Genomic DNA, 25,910 nt, shown 5'->3' with positions numbered 1-25,910 from the left:
ATTTATAATGGAAAAACAAAAAAAAAATGAAATCAACACTATATTTACATTTTAATATTAACTTAAAAAATTATTCTTAAAAAATAGACTCACAGCTTAAATAATGCACTAAATAAAGTAATATAAAAATAACAAGTTATAAGTTCAAAAATGTGTCACTAATACTTAGTAGGATATCCTTTTTGCTCCAGGACCGATTTAAGCCTCCTTGGAAGAGATCGCACCAGTTTTCGACAGTAGTCTGAAGGTATTTTTCCCCATTCTTCCAAGAGCGCCTTTTTGAGATCGTCTTTGCATCTTATCTCGTGTTTTCGTATTTCTCGCTCAAGTTTAGACCATAAATTTTCGATGGCGTTTATGTCTGGAGACTGCACAGGTGGCTGCATGACATGGGGGCAGTTCCATATCAACCAAGTTTGCACAATACCAGATTTGTGTTTTGGGTCGTTATCTTGGTATAACCGGAAACAGTCCTTTATGTTCAGCTTTTCGGCACTTTGTACTTAATTTTCCTTCAATATGTCAAGGTACATAGAATTTTGAAGATATAGCGACCGTTTGCAAATGGAATGACATACAGAAGTATTAGTATGCTAGGCGCTTGCTGAGAGGAGCTGCAAAGTTAGCAGTCGAGTCCAAAACCGTAATTTGCAGTTGGGAAAAATTAAAAGATTTCTTGTGTAGTGAGTTCGAGGAAACACCATCCTGCATAAGCTTACATAAAGCATTGCAGTGTCGTAAGAAAAAGCCGAGTGAATCTTTTTTGGAGTACATGTATTCTATGAAGCAAATTTCAATGAAAGGCAATTTTGACGATGAATCGCTGATTGCATACATAGTTGAGGGTATCGCTGGTAGTCCTTCAAACAAAACAGTTCTCTATGAGGCAACTACTTTAGATGAGCTTAAGAAAAAGTTTTTGATCTACGAAACTATAAAGGGTCAATTAAATGTAAATAATAAGAATCAAGGTAATATTTCCTACGGAGCTACGGCTTCGACATCAAGTAATAGCTCGAACCAAAACTGATGTATTAATTGTGTCTCAATGTTTCACCAACAACAAACTTGTCCAAATAAAAGTAAGGGTGATAGGTGTTTTTCTTGTAATGAGTTTGGACATATCGCTACGAACTGCCCTAAAAAAGATAAGAGTGCATGAACTAGTCAATTTAACGTTAAAAGAATAAATAAATTCGACTACAGTGCACAACTTATTGTGGCTGGAAAATCGAAGATGTTTTGGTATACACTGGAACTGACGTTTCACAGATGAAGTAGAGAGTTTGGAGAATCATTGGTGCTATTGAGATGAACGGAATAGGAAAATCTTTGTTCGGGTTCGGCGATGGAAAAGCGAAGAGAACGTATGGTTCTTGTTTAATAGAGGTTTTTATTGAAGAAGATATACATCGTATTCGTTTCCACATTATTCCAGATAATTGGATGTCAGATATGATGATTTTGGGACACAATTTTTTGAAAAGTGCAAAGATTTTTTATAGAGAATGGAAAGATTAATTTAGGCAGAAAACCATTAGCAGTAGATCTAGAGGAAAATGATATTTCGAGAATAGATGTTATGGAGGTTGTAGATAAGGAAAAAAGATTTAATAGTTACGGAAGTGAAAGATAATCTCGACAACATTTCGGATTTACAGTTACGAAAAGAGGTAGTTGAGCTTGTTTAAAACTATACTCCCAAAAATCCAAGAGATGAGTGCCTTGTTAAGATGAGAATTGTTGTATCTGATAAAAGACCTGTTTACCAAAAACCAAGGAGCTTAGCTATGAATGAAAGAGAAGATGTAAAGAGAAAGATACATTAATAGCTGACAGAAGGTATAATTCGTTCCAGCAGTTCAGATTATGCAAGCCCCATAGTCCTTGTTAAGAAGAAAGACGGAACAAACCGAATATGCATCGACTATGGGTCACTCAATGCAAAGATTATCAAAGAAGGTCACTGTTTTACCGCCTTAGATTTTAAGAATGGATTTTTCCATGTTGATATTGACGAGCATAGTCAAAAATATAATGCTCCTTTTGGGTTATGTAACCCTCCGTCAGTCTTTCAGAGATTTGTGAACGCCGTATTTGAGAAGTTCGTTCGCTCAGGTTGGCTGCATATATAAATAGATGATATTGTTATAAGAGCTAGAAATGAGACAGAATGTTTGGAAAGGCTGAAGTTAGTTCTTGATGTTGCTGCGGAAAATAGACTCCTTATCAACTGGAAAAAGTTCAGATTTTTAACTCCAAGAATAGAATTCTGGGTCATATTATTAAAAATGGAGCTATGAGACCGTCGAAAGAAAAACTACAAGCTGTTCAGAAATTTCCTAGGCCAGATACAGTCAAGAAAGTACAATCGTTTCTAGGGCTTACAGAATTTTTCAGGCATTTTATACGAGATTATGCAATTATTGCTAAGCCGTTGTCAGATTTACTACGCAAAGATGTGAAGTTTCACTTTGGTCCAGATCAAGTTCAGCTTTTGAAAGCCCAAAGAAGGCTCTTTGTAAGGATCCTGTTTTACAGTTGTTTAATCCACAATAAGAGACGGAGCTGCACACAGATGCAAGTAAGATAGGGTTTGGTGGTGTACTTCTACAGCGAAATGATGACAATTTGCTTCATCCAGTATTTAATATAAGTTTTAAATCATCAAAAGCGGAGTCCAATTATATAAGTTATGAACAAAGAGTTTTAGCCATCATAAAATATTTAGTTAAGTTAAGAGTATATCTTTTGGGGGCTAACATTCAAAATACAGATTGCAAAGCTTTTACATCAACAATGAAGAAGAAGGACCTTTGTTCGCGAGTTGCCAGATGGGCATTGTTCCTGCAAGATTTTGACTGCGAAGTTCTTCACAGCGCGGGAACAGCTATGAGACATGTTGATGCGATGAGTCGTTCTCCAGTTGTTATGAGGATAGAAGATGGTGTAGACGCAGCAAAAGGATGAGTTTTGTGAGTTAGTTACCAAGATTCTGGAGAAGGGAGAGTACAAAAGTTTTGTTTTGAGAAATGGTATCCTGTATAAATTCTTTGAGGGAGACTACTCGTTAGTTTTACCAAATAGTTTGCAGAAGGAGGTGCTAAGAAATATTTTGTGAAGAGAGAAACATAATGCATTCGTTGGTTACTACAGGTGTTCCTCGAAGAAATGGAAGAGTTGCTAATCGAAGATTTTGAGGTAGAACGGAAAGATAATCGATGTCAAGCAAAAGAGCAGATAGCAAAAGTTTAAGAGGAAAACAGGAGAGTGTAAAACCGAAAAAGAAAGCAAGCTTAAAAGTATAGTCTTCATGACCTAGTAGCAATTAAGAAAACTCAGTTTTTTTCCAGGAACGAAGATTTTTCCTTCATATTTGGGACCATAGGAGATTGTGAAAGTAAAAAGAAACGATCGCTATGATGTGAAAAAAAGTCGGAGCTCATGAAGACCCAAATGCTACTACAACCTCAGCAGATTTTATGAAACCGTGGAGAAATGAAAATTGATATTGATGCCGAGATTGATGAATAATACAAACGACTATTGCGAAGATAAGCCAACTGTTCGTTTGAGACAGCCGATAAAAAGGATGGCCGAGTGTAGGATATTTCATCCTTACTATTTTTATATTATATTGTATTATATTATTATTATTAAAATCTAATTAATTATTATTTAATATGAATTGCCAAACTTATTGGAATTTACCCTATTTTGCTTGCAAATCCATTTTTATATAATTTTTAGTTACTGTTTATTAAATATTGAGAGCATTCAATGTCAAGTCGTTAAGAAGAAAAGAAGTGTTAAGCTAAAGAAAAGTCCCGCGAAGATTAAAAAAATAATACAATATTAATTTCCTACCTATTATATATCTAAAACTTAATTAACTTTAAATTATAATTAAACTGCTATTTTTCTTAATTGTAATTAAATATTCTAAAATAATTAATAAAAAAATGTTTGTTTGATTTCTTCCCTACTCTACATGTAGGGTTCTTATTTCCCCTAGCACAGGTATATTTGGCACAATGGCTAATTCAGCCTTCACTTTATTTAGTTATTTTTCTAAATTAGTGTTTATTTGATTTCGGTTATTATATTTGCTGATAACCTTGCATTCTCTGGTTGCACCTGGTTTCTAAGTCTTCTATTCTTGAAATCAATACTGCGAGTTGTTCCATTTTATACTCAAGTTTGTTGTCGTCGAATTGTTATGCTGTTTTTTCTTCACATACACACTTTCACTAATTAAAGAAGAAGAAACTATATTTGTACCTTCTATTTTAGATACTTCTTGCAACCGGTAACACAAGAGTTTTGTATTTTTAAATTAAAAGAATATTTTTTTTGAACTTTGAAACAAGCTTAAACCTTCTATATAAAGGGTTTATCATTGCACTATGGTAGGTTTTGGAGTCCGTGGTGGCCATTTTGTTTTGGTGGCATCTGTCAAAGCTTTTGTTTGATATTCAGTTGCTTATGCCAAATCATCATGGCAAGTTACACGATTGAACATCACGTTCAAATAGTAAAACTTTATTATAAAAATGAATGTTCGCTAACGCAAACCTTGCGTGCATTTTACGGTATATGTGGTAGCCATTCACAGTCGACTCTTCAACGTTTGGTTGCCAAATTTGAGACCACCGGTTCAGTAAACAATTAGCCACCACCCGTAAGTTCAAGGAACGCAAGACCGGCCGTGAACATCGCCGCGTTTCGTAAAAGTGCACAGCAGAGACCCAGGCAGTCTATTTCTTACCGTGCACAAGAACTCGGCTTTTCGGAGACTTCAACTTGCCGAATTTTGCTTCAGGACTTGTACGCCCGTACAACATCCAACTGACCCAATCGCTCAAAGTTCATGACCATAGACAACGCCGTTAACAGTGCTAAATAATGGTGATAACTATTTTCTTATTGGCCAAATTCAACCATATGGGGCTACGTGCCACGTCCTGCTGGAATCAACAGCAAACGCCACGATTGAAATTTTGTTCATCTACCCGTCCAAATTGACAAACTCTTTAGTTACTATAAAACTGCAGATCCATTCATCATACAGTCGTATTTATGTATATCCTTCCTTATCTTTCTACAAGGAGACCAAAGCGTACAATCATCTTGCTTGATAATGGAGAAGAAATAATATTATCTATACAACTTTGTACCCAAACAATTATTATCTCCGTTACATAAATGGTATAGCGTTGTGTGCAAGACTGTACTGGAGACTAAAGATATCATTGAATATAAACAATGTTATCTCTTTTCTTAATATATAATGCTACGGATGCTTAACTAGCGCTCTTAAATTTTTAATTCTCTTCTCGCAAAAATACTCTAAATTTGGAAAGTTAAAATATTACAATTTGATTAACATGTTTTATTCTAGATACTAAAAATAGGGTTTGCCAGCCGTTTGTAAAAATCTATCCCATGCGAAGTGAGGACATCTATAGCACAGAGAAAATAAGTACGTCCCGCTGCCCTAAAATGGAAAACTTCAATTGTTCCCTCGAAATATATCCGGAAGAAACTCACAAGGTAGTTACAAAAATTATGTTATCAGAAAAGTACATTTTATATTCTTTTGTGTAATAAGTGATTGATTCGCTTAACCTATTCTGTTTCATCCAACTCGAACGTAAGCCTACGGAAATGTTATCTAATCATGTTAGTAAAATAAAAAAAACAATTCTCCCAAACTAACATTCCAACATTTCTCGGTCATCCTTATAAGTATACAATTTTAAAGTGTCCGTTTTTTGAGTCGTCCTTATAAGTCTTTTGTTTTACAGTGTCCGTTTGAACATTGATCTGTACTAAAATTTTAGTTAATCTAGTGTAAATTATTTTTTAATACAGTTAAATATGGAAAACTCAAATATAAATTTAATACTACAATTAATATCTTCTAATTTTTTTATTTTATGATTTTGTTATGTGTAAATGAAACATTTGTTTATTTATTTTACATAATGAGAAAAATTAATTTTTCTTTGTGAGAAACGCATTAGCTATCTAAAAAATCACTTTATTTTGATGACTAATTTGATCCTCCAATATTTCCAAAACTTTTTCGTCCAGTTAAGGGATTCGTAACAATAACCAGTGTATAGAGCTCTTTTTTTGCATATAATTTTGCAAATTTGTTGCATATTTTCAAAAAGTATTAAGGGGAAGGTAAGGGAATATATTAACAATAAGAGTTTGTTTATATTAAAATTGCTGTTTTTTTGTGTTTACTACATAACATTTAGTTTTGCACAGAACGATACAATATCTTTTAAGGTAGTACAAGCTTCAGTTTGCTGGCTTACATGAAATGAATGATTACTAAATTTTAAACAAGATGACTTGAAAAAAAAAACATTAATATAAACAAAAGTACTTTATACTATTTAATTAATGAAAAAGATTTGATTTATGGACTTTATTATAATACCTTTTAAAACACCTTTAAAGTATAAAAAAAAAAACAAAAGTTAAAATCATTGCAATGCCTCAAAATACTGTCTAACCGATTAGTGCAGCCTATCATCCTTATAGTTGAGGTTGGGAATTTCACAGCCGAGCCGCGTGAATTGACGGCTCGAAATAAGATATAGTAGCGTATTGGTATCAGATCACTGCTTCGATTAGAGCGTGGAAAAAGTATTTCGTTGTAATGGTACGTCGGTTGTCGTGTTTGCATGACATTGTGGAGCATTATTAAGGTCCTAAACGAGAAAAGGTTATCATGAGAAATATCATATATTAATCTTGCATATGAGGAAATGTGAACATATTTCCGTAGTCTAAAAATATATCTTGTCACACTATTATAGACAACATTAAGTTTCCTTTTGCGCTTGGAATCGCAATAACTAAATAGTTCACACCCAAATAATAAAAGCGGAATAAGCAGCGACTCAGCAAGAATCATTCTTGTTTTTATTGGAGTGTACATACGTAAGTCTCCGTACACTCTACCTATGATAAGTTGTATATGATTTCTTCAAGTAAGTGTCTTATTAAATACTACTATAAGATTCTTGGTTATGTCAAGTTATCATTGAGTTATATTGGAGAAAAGCAAGATGTGTCTATAGCGTCTTTTGAAATGACTTAGCATTTTGACTTAGTAAGATTTAAAGAAAGTCCGTTTGATCGAGACCAGAGCAATATCTTATTAAGATCTTCGTTTATCTCCCAAATACCATTTTTAAACAACGCAGTGGAAAACTGTACCTAAGCTGTACAGTGTACATCCTCAGCATACATATGTATGGACATACATACATACATGGTAAAAAGTAATGGGTGGAAAAAAACTGGAAGTTTTGTTGTTAGCAACTACTGCTTTGTGCCTAGAACTAAAATATGCGAAAACGAGTCTCACTGATGATGAAGTAAATTGAAACTCATCCCTGAATTTGATGCATAAATGACGGTGGTTAACAGTGTCTAAGGCTTTGGAAAAATCCAAAAGAGTGAGAAAAGATATAAAACTCTTATCTGCACTTTCTCTTATTTCTTCGACCACATTTATAGGGCAGTGGTGGAACTGTGTTTGGGAGGGAAACAGAATTGATTGGGACATAGCATGTCGTTACGTTTTAGATATTGCCGCATTTGTGTGTTCATAATTTTTTCAAAAACTGGATAAATATGGCATGTGGCTATTGGCCGATAGTCATTTCTGGTTTTTGGAACAGGAACAGTTGTAACAGTTGTCCAGACGGTAGGAAAAACTACAGTCATGAGAATAGTGTTGACAAGATATGTTATGTATCTCAATGTAATCGGTAGAGTTGCCTTCACAAACAAGGGATGGATTTCGTCAAATCCTATTGAGTTTGATTTAACAGATAAACAGGATTGTAGAACAACTTCATCATCAATTGCTGAGAAGCTAAAGCCCCTTGTAGATGAGATGTCGGTTTCTAAATTCCAGACAATTCTGCGCTATCATTGAACTCAAATTGGTGCTCAGCTCATCACAATCAATGATAGTAGAAACACTGTTGAAGTGCTTACCAACACCAATTTTTTTTTTTTAATTTTTCCAAAGTCTATGAGCGGCTAATGAAGGGTTAAAACGAGGAGCATAGAAACGTCTTTTAGCTTTTTCAATCTCAAAAACAACTTTATTTTTTAACTCAGTGTAGACCTTATGAAGTTCGTGGAGTCTAAAACGTTTCCAAACTTTGTAAGCTAGATTGCCTCTTATATGCGGAGGATTTAAAAGTCTTTCATTGTATAAAAACAGGACAGGATTGTAGTTTATTACAAGAAAACCTTGAGAAATTATCGAATTGGTGTTTGATTAACTCCTTAGACCCTAATATCGCAAAATTTCAAACTTTATCTTTTTTTATACAATATATTTCTTTCAAATATAACCTCTAAAAAGTACTTACCTTGGTCCAATTTGTGACCAAACGCTTGATTTCTTAAAACATGTACATACATAAATATTTTAGTTGTAAAAGGTAACTCAATTTTGGGATTAATTTAAAGCAATTTAAAAGAGTCCTGTTATCCATATTATTTGAAATATCTGTTTAACGCCTATGTTACGAGTAGATCTACTCTTGAGTATTGTTGTGCTATTTAGTGCTTTTCGTATGAAGTTCACACTTTTACGATTAAAAAAATCTAAAAAACATTCACTAGAGTAGTAATGAAAAGGCTTTATTGAAATAAAGATACGTATTCCTACGGACCGAAATGTAAATTATTTTGAATATTTCCTCTAAACATTTTAAGAACGTTCCTTGGGGTTATGTTCATTCGTGACGTATTTGGAAAGTACACTGATTGTTCCGATATTTTCAGCTTTATTAATTTTAATGTTCCTGCGGCATTGCTTTGGAGCCGATTTTTTTTTAAATTCCATACCATAGAAAAAATTATTCATCCAACAAACCATTGTCTAGGTGTTTTAGTGTGACTAATTTCCCTTGTTATATGATCAATTTTAGTCTGATTAGATTTTCTTTTTTTAAATAATTTACTTTTAATATACCCCTATGGTGGTAATGATTAATATAATTGTAACTTTGTTTTTATGTTATATTATTATCACATAATCAGGTTTGTAAAGCTGGAAACACCACAATAGCATCTCGAAATTCTAATAAGAAGGTGATTTAGGGCTCTTCTTGTACTAATTTAGTGCTCTAATCCCGACTTGGTTCAAAAATCAATTGCCCCTCAAACTTGTGGTGTTCCCAGCTTGACGTCATGCTGGTAACACCACGCTTTTAGGTTCATAATATCAAAAAACTGATGAGGGAATTAGAGCTCTTTTTGGGCGATACTCATTTTTATTTACTTTTTTATTTTGGAAATTTGTATATCAACCAATTATATTTAATCAAAACTACAACCAATCAGAGCAAGAATTTCTTTTTTGAAATCAAAGTAACCCTCATCGGAATTCAAAATTCAAATTTGATTAGTTAAATTTTGAATTCCGATGAAGGCTTTAAAATAGCAGCATTATTATAGTACGAATCCTCGTACTTGAATCTGCTTCATCATCTAACAATGGTTCTATTTCATTTTGAAATTGTTCAAAATCGGTCATATAGCCGTCTAAGTTGATTTTAAAGATGAAACACCACTGAACACCGTTTATTTTAATAAATATCATTTAAAATCATGAAAATAAAAATAAACCAGCATAGGTGTTCATATATGCATTTCGTCCCGATGTAATGGTTGGGCTCATTAGAAGATGATCATTACACCTTGTCTTGACGCATATTTTTTCGAATAAATCGAGATTCCATATAATCTGAGATACATAGAGCTACTGTGAATCATATGGTTGCTACAAGTCTACAAAGAAGATAAATTTTAGCTATTTTTATTGCCTTGTTATGGGACTTTTGAAGATGAAATATTTGACTGTTAACATTTAATTTGGGTGGTTGTTGTTTTTACTTTTTATTGCAAGTATTTCGTACACACAAGAAATGCACTTAGCATACGACCCACGCTACGACAAAAAACCTTTTCTCTTCGATTGAACCCTGGACCTCTCTCATGACAGTCCAACGCACTAACCATCATGCCACGGGTACTACTTTCACATAATTAGGATAGTTAAATTTAAGTAAATAACACAATGATAAATTTAAATCTAGACTGGCAAACAATTTTATATCTATACCTACACGTTTTAGACATTATGCTAATTTTTCTTGTGTTGCTGCCATTGTTAATTGTTGACAGAAATAGTGACCACACAATTAATGCCATGTTTGTTTGTACCCCAAATTTGGAGTTGTTTTATGGTTCTGCACGCTGGCCTGGATCCGTTCACGATGCCAGAGTTATAAGAAATAGCTCATTAGCACGACGCTGGGAAAATGGATGCTACGAGTATAATATTAGGAGACAACGGTTATTAACGAAAAAGTTGTCTGATAACACCAGTTATTCCACACCTAGTTAAACAATCTGAAACAATTATTAAGATATTTGAGGGTTCATAAGAAAACGAAGAGGCTAGTAGACGGAATAATTTCCTTGCCTTAACTATTTAAAATTGTCACAAGCAACTGCATGCAAGGTTATTTTGACTTGTACAATACTGCATAACTTGGAAAATCGTTTGCGAAGTGGACATACACCATTTGAAATGAAGGATGATGATAATGGTGAAGACAAAATTGTCATACTTCGACAATGGGAAAATTGTCGTTGTATTTAATTGACAATTTTGTCAGCTGTCAAAACGTTATGCATTGAAAACTTGTCACAAAAGTGTGACAAATTTGTAGAATTGTCATCTGTCAATGTTTATGAAATAGGGCCCAGGTGAATTTCAAATATATTCATAGTTTTATAGAGTAGATGATGATATGTTTGAAAGCGATGATGACATTGCGTTATCTGTGTAGAAAAAGTCAATTGCAGTACGGAAGACACAAACCTTTTGAATAGAATGTAAAACTATGCTTTAGTATTTTTAACTAACTGTATGTCCAGAAACAGATTTCAGTAAATAAAATTCTTATACTTTGCTGATAACAACAAACTTGTAAGCTCAGTAAGCTGTTATTTAAAAAATGTATAAGTAGGATAGGGATATAAGCATGAGCAATAATTATAGCGATTAATGAATGGTGAAACATTTTGGTGGACGCTACTTAAACCAATTTATTAGAGAAAAGCCTGTTAGATTCGTGTTTAAAAATTTGAAGCTTTCTAGCAAAGATGAGTTTTAAACTTACTGCGGTGCTAAAAATGTAAAACCTTTTTAAAAACTTTTGTCTTTTGGATCAATTGTGGTTCTTGGCCTTCTTAAGAACACAACAGCCCAAGTGAACATGCTCTTTATTTTTACAACATTGTTCCCAGCTTGAATTAAGATCTTGAAGGAAAAACAAAATTTATAGCAACTCGAAAAACTCGAGATAATCGATTGAAAAAGTGCCCTCTTTCATAGGTAAACAATTTCAAAAACAGGATCTTTTGAACACCATTTTGATGAGAAAAACAAATTACGTATTGTTAAATAGAAGGACATCATTGGTACAATGAACACAAACTACGAAAAAAGTGCAAATGTGAAGAGTGCAAGAAACAGCAGAAAAAAATAAATATTTTTGAGTCACTGTCTTCAAAAGCTATAATATGGAAATGGACTGTATAAACCTGCTTGACCAGATCATCAAAACATATTTAATTGAAATAAAAGGTAAGAAGAGGTGGTGAAACCTTTCCACAGCCATGATTAAATCAATAATGTTCAAAGCATGGAAGCTTAACAAGTTTAGCCACTTAGTGTTAAACTAAGCATTGTGGAGAGGCAAGGCACTATTTTATTCCTTTAATGATCAAATTGGTGCTGCGAAATGTTCATATAAATACAAATTAATGTAATATGCATAATCCAATTCTATAATAAAAGCACAACACATCAAATCACAAAGTTAAATCCTATATTTCTTATTACATAATCTTCATACGAATTATTTAAACGCAAACATTTTTGTTCAAAAATATTTTCTAAAGTTAATTTTTTATATTTTTAATGACATAATCTTTATAATTTAAATAAAAGCATTTTTGTCCCAAAATATTTTCCAAAAAATTTAGTTTTCTTAAAAGTTGTTAACAAATAAATTTTAAGGCTCCTCTTTTTTAAACAACTATCAATAGTATAGTGCCCGTGCGTTGGACTGAGTCGTTCATTGACTTGAGAAGAGTGATAAAGTGCTTTTTTTTAAATTAATTATCAAGTTGAATAAGTGCAAGTGTTTGATTAGTAACAAAGCTGTTAATAAAGTGAAGGGTAACACAGCGGAGGTGACGTCCAGAGACAAATCGAAGGGTCGTGGGTTTAAGTCCCAGATGGAGCCTACGAAAAACATTATTGCTATTTTTTGTAATAGAGAAAGTGAAGGGGGAGAGAGCAGGGGTATCGAAAGATACAATTTAGTTAAAGAGGTGCTAAAAGAGGTCACGGCTGAGTCGCTCTTATCAGTGACGATCACGAGTTTATCGATACAATCCTTTCATTACGGTAAAGTTCAGACGAGTGAGATTGAGAGTCTGAAAGAAACTACATACTCGACAAATATGAAAAAGACACGACGACATGCCAGAAGTTTGGGCATGCCTGATCCAACTGCAATATAAAGATGAGCTGCGTCAATTGCTGTGAATCTTACATCAGGGGAGAATATAAGCTGGGGAATGAGTGGGTTGGGGATTTATCTTAGTACAAGTGTCTTCCTACACCCAAATGCTGTCAGGGAATGGGAATACGAGAAAGGCTCCAACAACGGTTTCCCCAAAGGCCCCAGTACCTAAGGCACTAGAGACTGACATTATAGTGAAGTTTTGTACAAGACGTTGTCGTTCGATGTCTTTGTTTGCCATGGGATTTTCTGTGGTGGCCGTGGTAGGTGGTATCTCTGACGAATCCAAGGCAGTTTTTTTTACTGATTTTCAATGCTTAATGAAGGCACCTTAAGACGTTCATTGATCAGGAGATTTTTCTATCCCCGTGCAGATATCAATGTGTGTGAACTGCGTACTAGCTACCAGAATGTGTCACCCCGCAGCGTAATCGATCAGCCTAAATCCATTTTAGGAGGTGGAATCGAGCAGGCTGTATCTCTCGATTGTGCGACCAAAGATGTCTTCTTTTTCTAGCTCACAAGCCTGAGCTCCGAATATGTCGTAGAAGCTCTATACGGTACTTAATAAATAGTAGTAAGTTTACTAAGTAGCCTTACTGGAACCTTAGAACCCAATCTCTACCATTTGAACATTAAACAGCAAACTAAAAAAAAAACACGAATTAAGAAGAAATCGCAAAATAAGAATCTAATATACAGGGTGTCCCGTAAGATATATATTACCCTGAAATGCCGCATAGTAGACTCTATGAACGTCCTGAAAACTGATAAAAAAAGTTCTATCCCAACCACAACAAAAGTTGCATTTTTTTGTTCAGTGCATTATTTTTTTTCTTACTTTACATTTTTGAATACCACGACTACAAGTGAATGAGTTCCATCATTTTTTTTTGCAGGAATATTTAACATTACTTGTGCCAACACATAAGTAGAGGAAAATTATTATAACTGTTGGACTTCTTAGCGAAACAAATTATTTATTGAATTTCAATGCAAAATGTGAAAACAAATAATAATAAAAATCTGCAATACTAGAGTAAATTTTTCTCTATTACTATTTATAGCCCAATTGTTTTAAAATTACCAAAATTGAAAGATAATTTTTCGAATAATATTTTATTAATTTAGGATAGCGGATGTCTACTACGAAGATCATCAAAACAAAACGATTGAACACAAATTAAAAGAATAAAAATAGATTTCAACTTGAAACGGCGGTGGGGTCTCGATACATCAACAACCTGTAAGTGAAGTGAGTAGGTTGTCGGTTATATCAAAACCCACAACAACCTCAATGCTGTGTTCCATTAGCAGAACTTTGAGGTGGGTTTCGTAAGAAATCGAAAATTCGTGTCACATGAATACAAGCTTTTTTCGTTTTTATTTGACGTTTCTTTTCAAACCCCCTTGAATAAGGTATATTTTAAGTTTATATTACCAAGAAAAAATTGGATTAAGTTGATAAATACAAGTTTTATGGCGGTTTTTCCAAAATGTCACATAAATAGTAACAAGATCTAAGTTAAACTATTGCGTTTTATAAATCAAATACAAATATATTCTGATTGTTTGGGAGCTTAGTACGAGTATTAATTTGATGGAATCAAAAAGCATGGGTAGCGGTAGGGGTTTAACTAAGAAGGAAATAACCCTAATTTGAGCTCACCAAGTTCATGTGAAAACCATCTGTTTTAAAGCCAGCAATATTATGAGAAGTTCAAATATTGTATGCAACTACCTCAAGGAAAAGGTATGGGAAAAAAACCCAAAGTAAGAGTCAACAAAGCCACATCATATAAGGATACTGAAAACTGTTTCAACTTCAAGGCTTTCTATTACTAAAATCAAGACATAAGCTGCAATAAATGCTAGTAGATCTACTGTTGCTCGGATGATACAGAAGCCCGACCATATACGAAACCAACAAATGAACATAAAAACACTTTTAAATGCTGTACGTATGAGTCTTATGCCTTAATTTTGCAAAAAATCATAACGTTCAACATACCGTCGTCTTTTCAGATGAAAACAAATTTAACTTGGACGGAAGAAATCTATCTTGAAAAATGGCACAGAAAAGGAGGCGGTGTAATGATATATGGAGCAATTACCTATTACGGGACTATTGAGCTGGATTTTCAAAGCTCTAAAATGACGGCAATTACTTACAATTTGGTTCTGGAACGAGCTTTTTCGTAGTTTTTGAATATTTTGATGGAGAACGATGGGCTTACCAGCAAGATAATACACCAATACATACCGCACAGACAACAAAAACCTGGATTAATATTAAAAACGTGAACTTATTACCAGGCCTCTACTTTAAAGGCTCTAACAGGTAAATTTAGATCTTGTCCCTATTCGTGTGACACAAAAAAAACAGGTACTTTTTATGACCTTTTTCAGGAAAACAGCTATAACACTTGTAAGCTTTCTTTTCTCTCCTTATTTCATCTTTATGGTCAGGTTGTTGTGTTTTGTCGGACGTCTTTGTTACTACTGTCAGTTGCATACATATTTATACATACATTTAACTCTCAGATCAGACCCGCAATAAAAGCGGTTAAATAGTCAGGTAAGAAAAAACGAAAGCAATTCAGATATTTTTTTGTGCATTCAATTTTCATCTCAGTTGTAAATTGTAAAGCATCTTAAGCTAGGTGAAAGCAGTTCCTTGAGTTAAACTCTAATATTTGAAGATTCGAGTGGTACTTCAACTAGTGTTTTTGAGTTCAGATACGAAGTATAGATTCAGTCTCGATCTGGTTAGCTGTCAGCTCAATGTAGGAGAAAAAACCGCAAAATGATAAAATGGAGAAGTGTTTAATTCCGACTTCCAAAAAAGTAGTCCTGACATAAACGTACATTAAAATGGGTAATTGCTCATAGAACACTATGAGGTTCAACTACTACAAACAACGCTGTGTTATTTATTGCGGTGTCAATGATTTCAACAAAAAACAACAAAAACACACCAATAACAAAAAAAATGATAAGCCACTCGGTACAGCACTCCACAGTGAGTACCATCCCATCCTTACTTTCTCCTTCTTCCACAGTTACACAGCTTAGTTTATGTATCAATTACAATTGGAATTGGTGCATATACCAATCTGTGTTTCAACAGATTATTTGAATTGAATTTACTGTTTTGCATCACAGGGTCGGATCGCTTCTCGTCACTGCTAAGGCATAACACTAGCAGTGGAGACTATTGTTATTATTCTGTGTTTTAATTCAGTGAATCTTATTTCTCATCTCTATCTGTATTGGTTTTAGACATTTTTTTTTATTTTGCAATTATTGGACAATTCAGAGTAGATTATTGTAATAATCGTGGGCTAAAGGCAAATTTTGTGTTGGCATACCACCATACTGTTTCATACAGGCCAGCTGTTTTGGCACTAAGTGAAACCCAAGTAGGTGAGGATCCCGATCCTGCTGAATTTTTTATTCATGGGTATAGCTTGGTGCCTTTATTCTTTTTCCACCATGGCCTCGCCATATACATTAGGAATGATGTTGCTTATCAGCTCTAACCACAATATGCTCTTTGCACCAATTCCTTTTTTAATTATATGTATTTTATATTCTCCGTAAAAAAGCAAATCATTCACTTCTGCTTCCTTTATCGATGCCCAAATTTAGACAGAGTATCAATTTCTAGTAAATTTGATGCTTTGTCTGATTCCATCCAAAGAATTGTTTCGTCCTATCCTCTGAGATCGTTTTTACGGGCGATTTCAATGTACACAATTCTTCATGGCTTCAACATTCAGGCCAGACAACACCCAATGGAGTGTGTGCAGAAATCTTCGCTGAGTTGAACCACCTAACTCAACTTTTCACCGAGCCCACCCGAATATCGGACGTTGAAGGTCGAGCAGAAAACACTCTTGACTTGTTTCTTACCTCTGACGCTGATAAGTACACTGTTAGTGTTCTATCTCCTCTAGGCACATCTGACCATTGTGTTATATCAGAAAATTTCTAGTGTCAAAACTGTTCAGTTAAAGAAAGAGGTTCTAAGAGAACCGTTTGGCAATACGAAAAAGCCAACTGGGACGGTCTCAATAATTACTTCAGGATCTTTAACTGGTCACTATGCTTCCTCGATAGTGACGTTGACGCCAGCGCTGATATGATCACAAGTTTAATTCTCCTGGGAATGAGAACTTTTATATCAAACAGGGTTAAAAGTATCAGACCCAAGGAAAACGCTTGGTTTGATGCGAGCTGTAAAGAGGTTATTAGGGCCAAAGAGGTTAGTTTCCGTTGATATAAAGCCAACCGTACTGAGGAAAGCCGGAAAAAGTTAAAACAAGCCCGGAAGGCCTGCAACGCCCATATTCGACGGACTAAATTTTTACATGACCAAAAGTTACGGCGAAAAATACTGCAATGTCCCAAAGGCAGTACAAATTTTCGGTCATTTGTAAGAAACATGAGGAATTCTTCCTCTTCTTCGCTTCCTACGCTCGTTGTCAATGACACTACTTTTGATAGCTCTTTAAAGAAAGCTAATCTCTTTGCTAGGCAGTTCGCCGGCAATTCTACTCTGCCAGAGAGTGTTATGACTCCGCCTGTACTTGAGCGAGTAAGTGATTCTATGGGACCAATCTTTTTTCGCACTCGTATTGTGGCAAGAGTCCTAAGAGATCTAAACACACATAAATCCGCTGGTCCGGATGGTATCCCCGCTATTGTTCTGAAAATGTGTAAGCTTTTTCATCTGTCCTACTCCTCAGGTCTCGTTCCGAGCGGATGGAAAACTGCATTTGTCCAGCTTATTGTGCCCCAGGCCTCTGTTTTATCTCCAACACTCTTTCTCATTTTTATTAATGATCTTCTGTCTGCAACATATAATCCAATACATTGTTTCGCTGACGATAGTTTAACTTTTCATATTCGTTCTCAGACTCACGTCCCTCTTCTTCGGATGTGGAACTGCAACGACAAAATATGATAAGCTCATTAAATTCCGATCTAACAGCATTGTTCAGTGAGGATTAAAAAACCGCTTGGAATTTAATGCTTCGAAAACCCAATGCTGTCTTGTATCGTTAAAGCGAGATATACCCCCATTGCCATTATCCATGGATGGCACTTGCATCAATGAGACTGAACACCTCGAAACCACCTATTGTGGAATGATCACATACGCGATGTTGCCAAAAATGCCACAAGGTGTTTGGGTTTCCTTAGGCGATGCAAGAAATATTTCACCCCTTCTGATCTGGCTGTTATCTATAAGACTTACATACGTCCAAAGCTTGAGTATAACTCCCATCTCTGGGCTGGTGCTCTTGCAACTTACTTAAGCCTCTTGGATAGTATTGAACGTAGAGCATTTAAATTAAAAGATGATAATATCATCATAAGTTCATTTACTTCGCTTGAACATCGTCGTAAGGTCTCTTGTCTGACCCTTTTTTACCGTTATTTAAACAGCTTATGCTCTAGTGAAATAGCCAGTTGCATTCCTCCCCTTAAACAGTTCAACCGTAATACTCGCGCTTTTAGGTATGCTCATCAGTATACCCTCGAGCCCAACTTCGGCCGTACTGTCAAATACAGAGATTCGTTCGTTAGGTAAGCCATTGATGAGCATAGAGAACAATAGAGGTCTAAGAACTGAACCTCTATAAGAACTCCGCCGTTCATATTATTGGGACTGGATGTTCCGATGTCAGTTTTTATTGATTTAATTCTATTTAATAAATATCTCTAGAAGACTTGAATGGTTGTCCCTGAAAATTGAATTAATTGGTTAACTTCGACAAAAGGATATAGTGTTCTATGCTATCAAACGAATTTGAAAAGTCAAAAAGATCCATTATACCAATTTGTCCACGATGCAAAAATTCACGAAAATTGGTTTTCACCTTCAAAATAGCAGATTGCCAAAATTTTGTCTGCAACTTTGCTGCAAAATGGAAGTAAACTTACTGACCTAGAGTCAGATGGTTCGTTTGTAGGTAGGACTCTTGCACTTTTCCATTGCTTTGGGATCTCGCAATTATAAATTGATGAATTAATTATGTGTAATAAATAAATAATAATAAAATGAATGATGGAAAAAATTTAGTTTTTGAATATGAAATGTGTGAAGGGCTAGAAAAAGACAGTAAATTAATTTATGTTCCGAAAATGACCCTTTTGTGCAGATTCAAATCAAATTCTGGCAGTGTTAAAAGATACGTTTGCTACGAGAAAACGTGCAGTGCAAGCCTTGTCATTGATTTTGAGGGTATGAAATTTTGTCGCATTCCCAAAGGCACTCCTCATTTGCACTCTAACCAAGAGGATTTAAGAGCGAAACTAAGTTTGGCGAGTAGAATTAAAATTAAATGTGCAGATTCTTATTCAAGAAGGAGTGGTGTGCCGGAAGTTTTTAATGAAGAATGTGCTATGGACAAGGAAAGTGCATTACAATTGCAATTTAGAAAAATGCAAAAGACAACTGATTAGAATACGAAATAGTGCCTTTCCGAAATGTCAAAAAAACAGCAAGGACATAATTGAAATTTTTAAGGAAGAAAATGTTATCAAACTAGTATGCTATCTTTTCGATGGAACATTTTACAGCGTGCCAGAGTGTGGCTATAAGCAGCTACTTATTGTTCATTTTGCATACAACGATCATGTAAGTAAATATTATTAATTTTTTTTGCTGTTTTTTTTATTTTCTTTTTATTATTTTCTCAAAATAATAGTAGACTTTCCCTTTCATTTACGTTTTGATGAGTAGCAAATCGGAAGCTATCTATACTCATTTGTTTCAATTTATTGAATCAATTTTTTTCAAATTTCAACCTCATGAGTTCACGACAGATTTTGAAACTGCTATGCGAAACGGGTTAAGGAATGTTTTTCCTTTGTCTTCATTTAACACCTGCTGGTTTCATTACACCCAGGCGTTGAGAACAAAATATTGCAAAATTCAAATTTTTTTTTCATTTAATGTACAAATAATATTTCAAAAAATATTAACGTCATCAACTATCAAATATTCTCACTGGATTTAATTTGATAAAATCAGAAATTGACAACCAAGCACTTGCACGAAATGAAATAAATGCTTTTAAGGAGTTCTTCACATATTTTAAAAACAATGGATTGAAAAGGTAATTAGCTATGTTTTTGTCTTTCTTTCGCATAAAGAATTTTTCTTTAAATAACTTTTGACTTTGAATTGTTTGATTGGAGTTGCATGGTAGTTCAGAGTTTAAAATCGGTCCGGAAGGATAAACATAAATTAAGATTTCGATTTAACATAAGGAAAAAATTGTATGGAGAAAGTAATAAATGGATATACATATGTATATAAACTAAAAGGAAATCCATGTTGACGATCAGATATGGAGACTGGAAAAAAATGTAAGCCATTTCTAAGTGGTCAATTTTGTGAATCACAAAATTCGGTAATTGTCTAGAATAGCTACTTTTGCTTAAAACATAGAAAAAAATTCGGAAAATAGCCAAATCGGTGTATTTTTTCGAAGACGTCTTTCAGTCAAAAAAAAAAGATTTCAAGACCGAAGTGACCTTATTGAGAGTGTTACCACTAAGCTAAGCCAACGAAAAATTTCAATTGATGATTTTTTGAAGCAAGTTTCTAATAAAAATAATAAAATACTTCTATTGGATAGTTTCAATGATCAGGATGAACATACGATGGACAGTGATGATCCAAATTGAGATGTCTTGCTCAAAGAAAATACTATTGAAACCAAAGTTGTGTGTGTGGTTTGCATGGATAATCTGCGTTCTATATTATTACAACCTTGTAATCATTTTAGGCTTTGCTTAAATTGCTATACAAATATTGCAGAAAAATTTACAAAAAACAATAATCCGATTTTGTGTCCATTTTCAGGCAAATTGTGCAAAATTCGACGACTGTATACTGTTAAAAGAAAAACTTGTACTATATTTTCTATATTTGGTAATGAATTTTTGACTTATTGTTTTGTTTGACTTATGTTAACTTCATATGATTATGTTAACTTAAAATGTTAATTTACAAATGTAAATTTTGTTGGGTTTTTTTAACCCACAGTGAAATTTTGTACAAATGTGTTTGTTTGTTTTTATTTTTGTTTGAATAAAGATTTAATTTAGCATAGAGAGAAAACAAAAGATAATTTTACTTTATGGTTTTTCCTTATTCTGCAAAATTTTAAATCGAAACAATGTCAAAATTATTTCGTTTTCTAAAGCGAAATAAACCCAAATTGAAAATTTGACTCTATTTCATTTGGCGTTATTTCACGTCACCGTATAAGTCTTGTAACTCGGTTGGGAGAAAAGATATATTGTTTCTTATTATACCTTAGGAATTATTTCTCCTAAAAAACTGATCCCTTTCAAGAATAAGCATTTCAATTTCGTATATATACCAAGGACAATATTTACTTTTAATTCTTTTTTGTACTAGTGGTATATATTCAGTTAATTATTATTAAAAAAAAAAAAAACATCAGGTTTATAAAGTATATTATTCCAGTTCTCAATATTATGAACATTATCTTGTATATCAGTCAAGTTTACTGATCTATATGACCGATAACTAAAGGTTTGGGGTCTTCTTGAGTGTTTAACATCAAATTTAAAATAAAAAATAAAAAGTCATGAATAAAGTCAGGCGTATTCCTTACTTGTTCAAAGCATATAACTTTAATATTTGAGGATGTTAAGAACATATCAATAAACTATAGATTATTTTGAGATTGAAAACAAGTTGGCCAAACATTATTGATGACTGAAAGACCAAGGTTATCAAAACAACAACGAAATAATCGAGTCGTGCACTGTTTTCACTGTTTAGGTCGATCATTCGTAAACAGTTTCAAACTAGGAAAACTAACAAGTTGAGAAGAAATTCCCTCATGTAACCACGATTCTGACACCATTACAACACAAAGTTTAGAACAACCAATCATTGGGTGAAACAGAGTATCAAAATCAAATGGGGTGGCGCAACGGTCCGTTGTGAACCAGGGCCTAGTGACTTACAACTCTCAACCATTCCTGTGTGCAAGTACTGTTGTCAGGAATGGAAGGGACCTATAATTTTAGGCCGAATCCGAACGGCTAGTTTGAGAAAGCACTTTTTCATGACAAGAATTACTCTTGAAGGATTTGTCAATTCCTCGCAAGAGGCAGTACCCGCAAATTTTTTTTTTTTAAATTAAGGTGGCACAGGCAGGGATTGAACCCAAGACCCCTTGCATGAGAGTCCAACGCACTAACCATCATGCTACGGGTACTACTGAACAGAGTATGCTTCGCATAAATACTTCCTGCATTTAAATGTCAAACATTGAGCCCATGAGACACATAACACAATACATTGAAGACAGATCTAACAGGACTTATACCAAAAACCAAAATTTTTAATTAAATTTAAAAAAGCTCACCACCAGGTACAAGAAAGGCACCCTTGTTTTTGCTACAAATAAATTAAGTACCTACCTCGTATAGTTAAAAGTAAGAATTTAAAAAAAATATGGAGCATAATCTTAAATAAATCTAATATTAGGCTGCAAATAAATAAGAAACTTAAAAGTAAGAATAAATAATAACTAAAGTAAAGTAAGTAAATTATTCATTTATTTGCATATCAATACATATCAATGGAATACAAATTATGAATTTAAGAGCTATGGCTAAGCCGTCAGCCTGGTTGGCAAGTTTATAAATGTTCATGTTAAAATTTAATTACATTTTTAATAATCAACAAAAAAAAAAGAACGAAAGTATCAAACGTACTCCGATATTAATAACATCCTATACTTGTAAACTGTTTTTAAGAAATTACTTAGGGTTTTCCAGTCACACTCGTTTAGAAGTTGGATAGTTTCCTGCATAGTTAATGATGTATTCCAAAGAATATTTGCCTTTGTGCTTTGAATATTGGGCACATACTAATGATATGAAAGCAATCTTCTTTCGATTTTAGGTTGCAAAGAGTACAGAATTGATTAAAGCTTCCATTATAAGGGTTACCATTTAAGGAAATGAGCTCACACCTTGCTTTGAATATCACGGATGTTTCATCATTGCTAAGTGGGTCGTGAAAGTAGTTTTTCCTATAATTAAGCTGACTGTATAAGATTCTACTTTCAGAATTCCGAGCCTTAACGATGAAGGCATCTCGAATAGAGTCATCTTTTTTCTGAATAATGCAGTAAAGTTGGTTAAGGTTTCCCCACAAGCGTTGCCAATAGATCTTATATTTTGGAGATAAAATTATTCTTTTGTTGAAAAACGCATTTTTCAATGATAGGTTAAGCAAGGTTTGATAGGTATTGAGTTTTTCGGTTAGGTGTTTGTTGAAATTTAAAGCCGGATTTAGTTTAACTCCCAAATATTTTACCTCTTTAGCTGTTTCTAGAAAATGACCGTCATAAGTCCATTGCCATTCATTGTGAACTCTTGGATATCGTGCAAAGACCATCATTTTTGACTTCTCTGTATTAATTGTTAATCTTTTGCAGTAACACGATAAGCGGTTAAACTTGAATTGCATATGTTCTGGTGATTCGGAGGGTATGACAAGGTCATCTGCATATAACAACACATTAATGGTAGAATTTGCAATTCTTACTCCTCCGGGAATATCATCTACTACGTCGTTTATAAACAGAGAAAACAACAATGCACTGAGGAGACAACCTTGTTTTACGCCAGTATTTGTCTCGAACCATTCTGACTAGGATGAGCCATCCCAAATTGCTGCATTTGTGTTAGTGAACATTTCTTTTATCACTGTAATGAAGTTGGAAGATATGCCAAGTTGTGAGAGCTTATAAAAGAACGCATTTCTGTTAACCAGGTCGAAGGCAGCTTTAAAGTCAACAAAAAATTAGTAAACTTTTTTGTTCCTGGTATGAAACGCTTTGACAATGGATGACAGAGTAAATATCTGATCAATGGTATAATAGTATTTTTCCGTTCGACCCACTTTTTAAGTCTCTCTACAAGAACGCCACAGAATATTTTCGCTATTACATTCATAAAAGAAATTCCTCTGTAATGTTTCACAACGCCAAAAGGTCCTCTTTTGTGAATAGGAAATATTACAGACTTTTTAAAAGAAGAGGGGATTTCAGTTTGGGGATTGTTAAAGAATTTTTAAAAAACTCATATGGAATCCAGTCTTCACCTGGAGCTTTTCCATTCTTCTCATTTGGGATCACAGCTTGTATTTCCTCAATAGATATTTTTTCAGAAATCCTTTGAGTTTCTTGTTTGACCCAATGCTATTGCTTGCAGATTTTCAAATTCAATTTTCTTTTGAAGACAAAGGTTTTTGTAATATGTGTTAACTTTGATGTAACACATTTTTAGTCGATGATTGTTAGAAGTTCGCATGGCTCGCAGTAGAGCAAAAGATATTGTGCGTGCTTTCCAACAGTCCTTATCGAACCACTTTTGTTTATAAGAAGTGCTCTGACTTAAAGTTTTGTTTAATGCTGAACTTCGAATATATTTTGTGAGCTGATTTGAAAGTGTTTCTGTGGGTTCTGTAATCAACTCGTTTTTTTAAAAGAAATCGTCCAAATTACGCTGATAGGAACCTTTTTGTTCCTTTTTCCAAGAAAGACGAGGTAGTAGGTGAAGATTTATTTCTTTTGGTGAAGATTCACAAATTTATTGATTCGTTCGATCCAGTCATAGTTAACAGTACAAATGTCGATAACAGATTTTCCTTGACCTCCGATGAAAGTGTATGGCCTTTCTTATCTCCTTACGTACATTTGAAGCTACTGAAGCAGATCTACTCCATTTTTATTAGAAACGATGTCAACTGATTTTCTGTTAGTGTTAAAAATCGCAGGGTTTGATTCATTTTGTGTAATTGAAGTTTGGGAATTTCCAATTCTTGCGTTCCAATCAGCAATCAGTAAAACATTTTACAGAGCGATATGAAAGTTGAACTTTTATTTCTATGGTAGTGTTACCAAATAAGTTAACTATATGAATAATTTTTTTCTACAGATAGATAGATAGATAAATTCTTTATTTTTTCCATTCGATGTAGTTAGATACAATTATAATCTTAACCCTAGAAAGATAACCTACGTTGAATTGACGTATAAATCATGTGTATCACTTATGGTCTATGAAATATGGTTATCTTTCTAGGGTTAAGAATACGGACATGGCTATCTGCCGGATATGACATTTCATGAATAAGTGATAGAAAAATTAAAGAAAAGAATCATGTAATAAACAATAATTTTACAAAATGATTTGCATATTTGCATACGAGTTATGTTGATACAACAAAAAAATACATATATATTTTTTTTTAAATCAGAAACTTTTAATTTTAGCTAATATTTAGTCTGTGTGGTTCTTAGGTTTTCATAATTTTGATGATACACAATATAAGAAGTGAATATTTTAATTGATTTAGAGCAACAAATATAAGTATAAGATAAATATATAGATAATGAAATAATGGAAGAGCGATAACCCTTAAGTTTTTGCCATTTTATTGATTTGCCACATAATTAAAAAGTAATAATTTTAAATTATTTCGAATTTTTTGCAATTGTAATGATTTGCCACATAAGAGAACACAATTATCAAAAACTATTCCGATAATCTAAAGCGTGTTTGCAAAATTTGTATAGATTAGACGAACCACGGCCACCATTTAATATTTCATACAAGCTATTGAGTGATATCAAACTTTCTTGAAAATACAAGCGCCGAATTTTTTAAATAAAGGGCAAATAGCAATGAAGTGGTAAACATCATCACTTTCTCTTCTGTTGCATAAATCACAAGTCTGCTAAAGATCAGTTCTATGAGGGATGTAATTCAGATTAAGTATTTCTACTCTTGCTCTGAAAATGGTACTTATAGCCTCAGACGAGTACTTATTGTTGAAATAGCTATTCTCAGTTAGAATTTGATGGTTATGGTTCTTGTAGAGTAACCTCGAGGTTGACGAAGAAGGTCTGGTTAGGTGCTGGTCATATATCCTTTCATTGGTCTTAGCAATAATCGATTTTTGTTTTTAGATAGATAAATCTTTATTCATTAAAAACGATACATAATAATTTACAATAGAAAAAAAACTTACAAGCATGACATTAGAGCCGTCTACCGAATATTTTCAAGACATTTACACTGAAAAAAAAAGAGTATACAATTATGGAATATAAAATAAAGAACATGTATAAACTTTGTATGTACTCGTATATTAATTTGAATAGTACTATCATGAAGAGGAACGGT

The 25,910-nt window shown here is 33.6% G+C and overlaps 1 protein-coding gene and 2 long non-coding RNA genes across 7 annotated transcripts in view; all 3 read left to right on the top strand.

The window, feature by feature from the left end:
- LOC129943476 (YTH domain-containing family protein) overlaps nucleotides 1–25,910 on the top strand; it is a 150,007-nt gene that overhangs the window by 69,483 nt on the left and 54,614 nt on the right. For all 5 annotated transcript variants that reach the window (XM_056052971.1, XM_056052967.1, XM_056052970.1 and 2 more), the window contains one exon: nucleotides 5,402–5,553. In XM_056052971.1, the coding sequence (XP_055908946.1) occupies nucleotides 5,402–5,553 (152 nt within the window). The remainder of the gene's footprint in view (nucleotides 1–5,401; nucleotides 5,554–25,910) is intronic.
- LOC129943477 (uncharacterized) lies at nucleotides 13,790–15,222 on the top strand. The gene is made up of 3 exons (XR_008781255.1): nucleotides 13,790–14,607; nucleotides 14,676–14,991; nucleotides 15,060–15,222. It is a non-coding gene; the product is annotated as an uncharacterized LOC129943477 (long non-coding RNA).
- On the top strand, nucleotides 19,259–20,781 carry LOC129943478 (uncharacterized). The gene is made up of 2 exons (XR_008781256.1): nucleotides 19,259–19,780; nucleotides 20,533–20,781. It is a non-coding gene; the product is annotated as an uncharacterized LOC129943478 (long non-coding RNA).

The sequence above is a fragment of the Eupeodes corollae genome, chromosome 1, assembly GCF_945859685.1.
Source record: "Eupeodes corollae chromosome 1, idEupCoro1.1, whole genome shotgun sequence".
In the NCBI taxonomy this organism is placed as follows: domain Eukaryota; kingdom Metazoa; phylum Arthropoda; class Insecta; order Diptera; family Syrphidae; genus Eupeodes; species Eupeodes corollae.
This window is presented reverse-complemented; position numbering and strand designations above follow the sequence as displayed.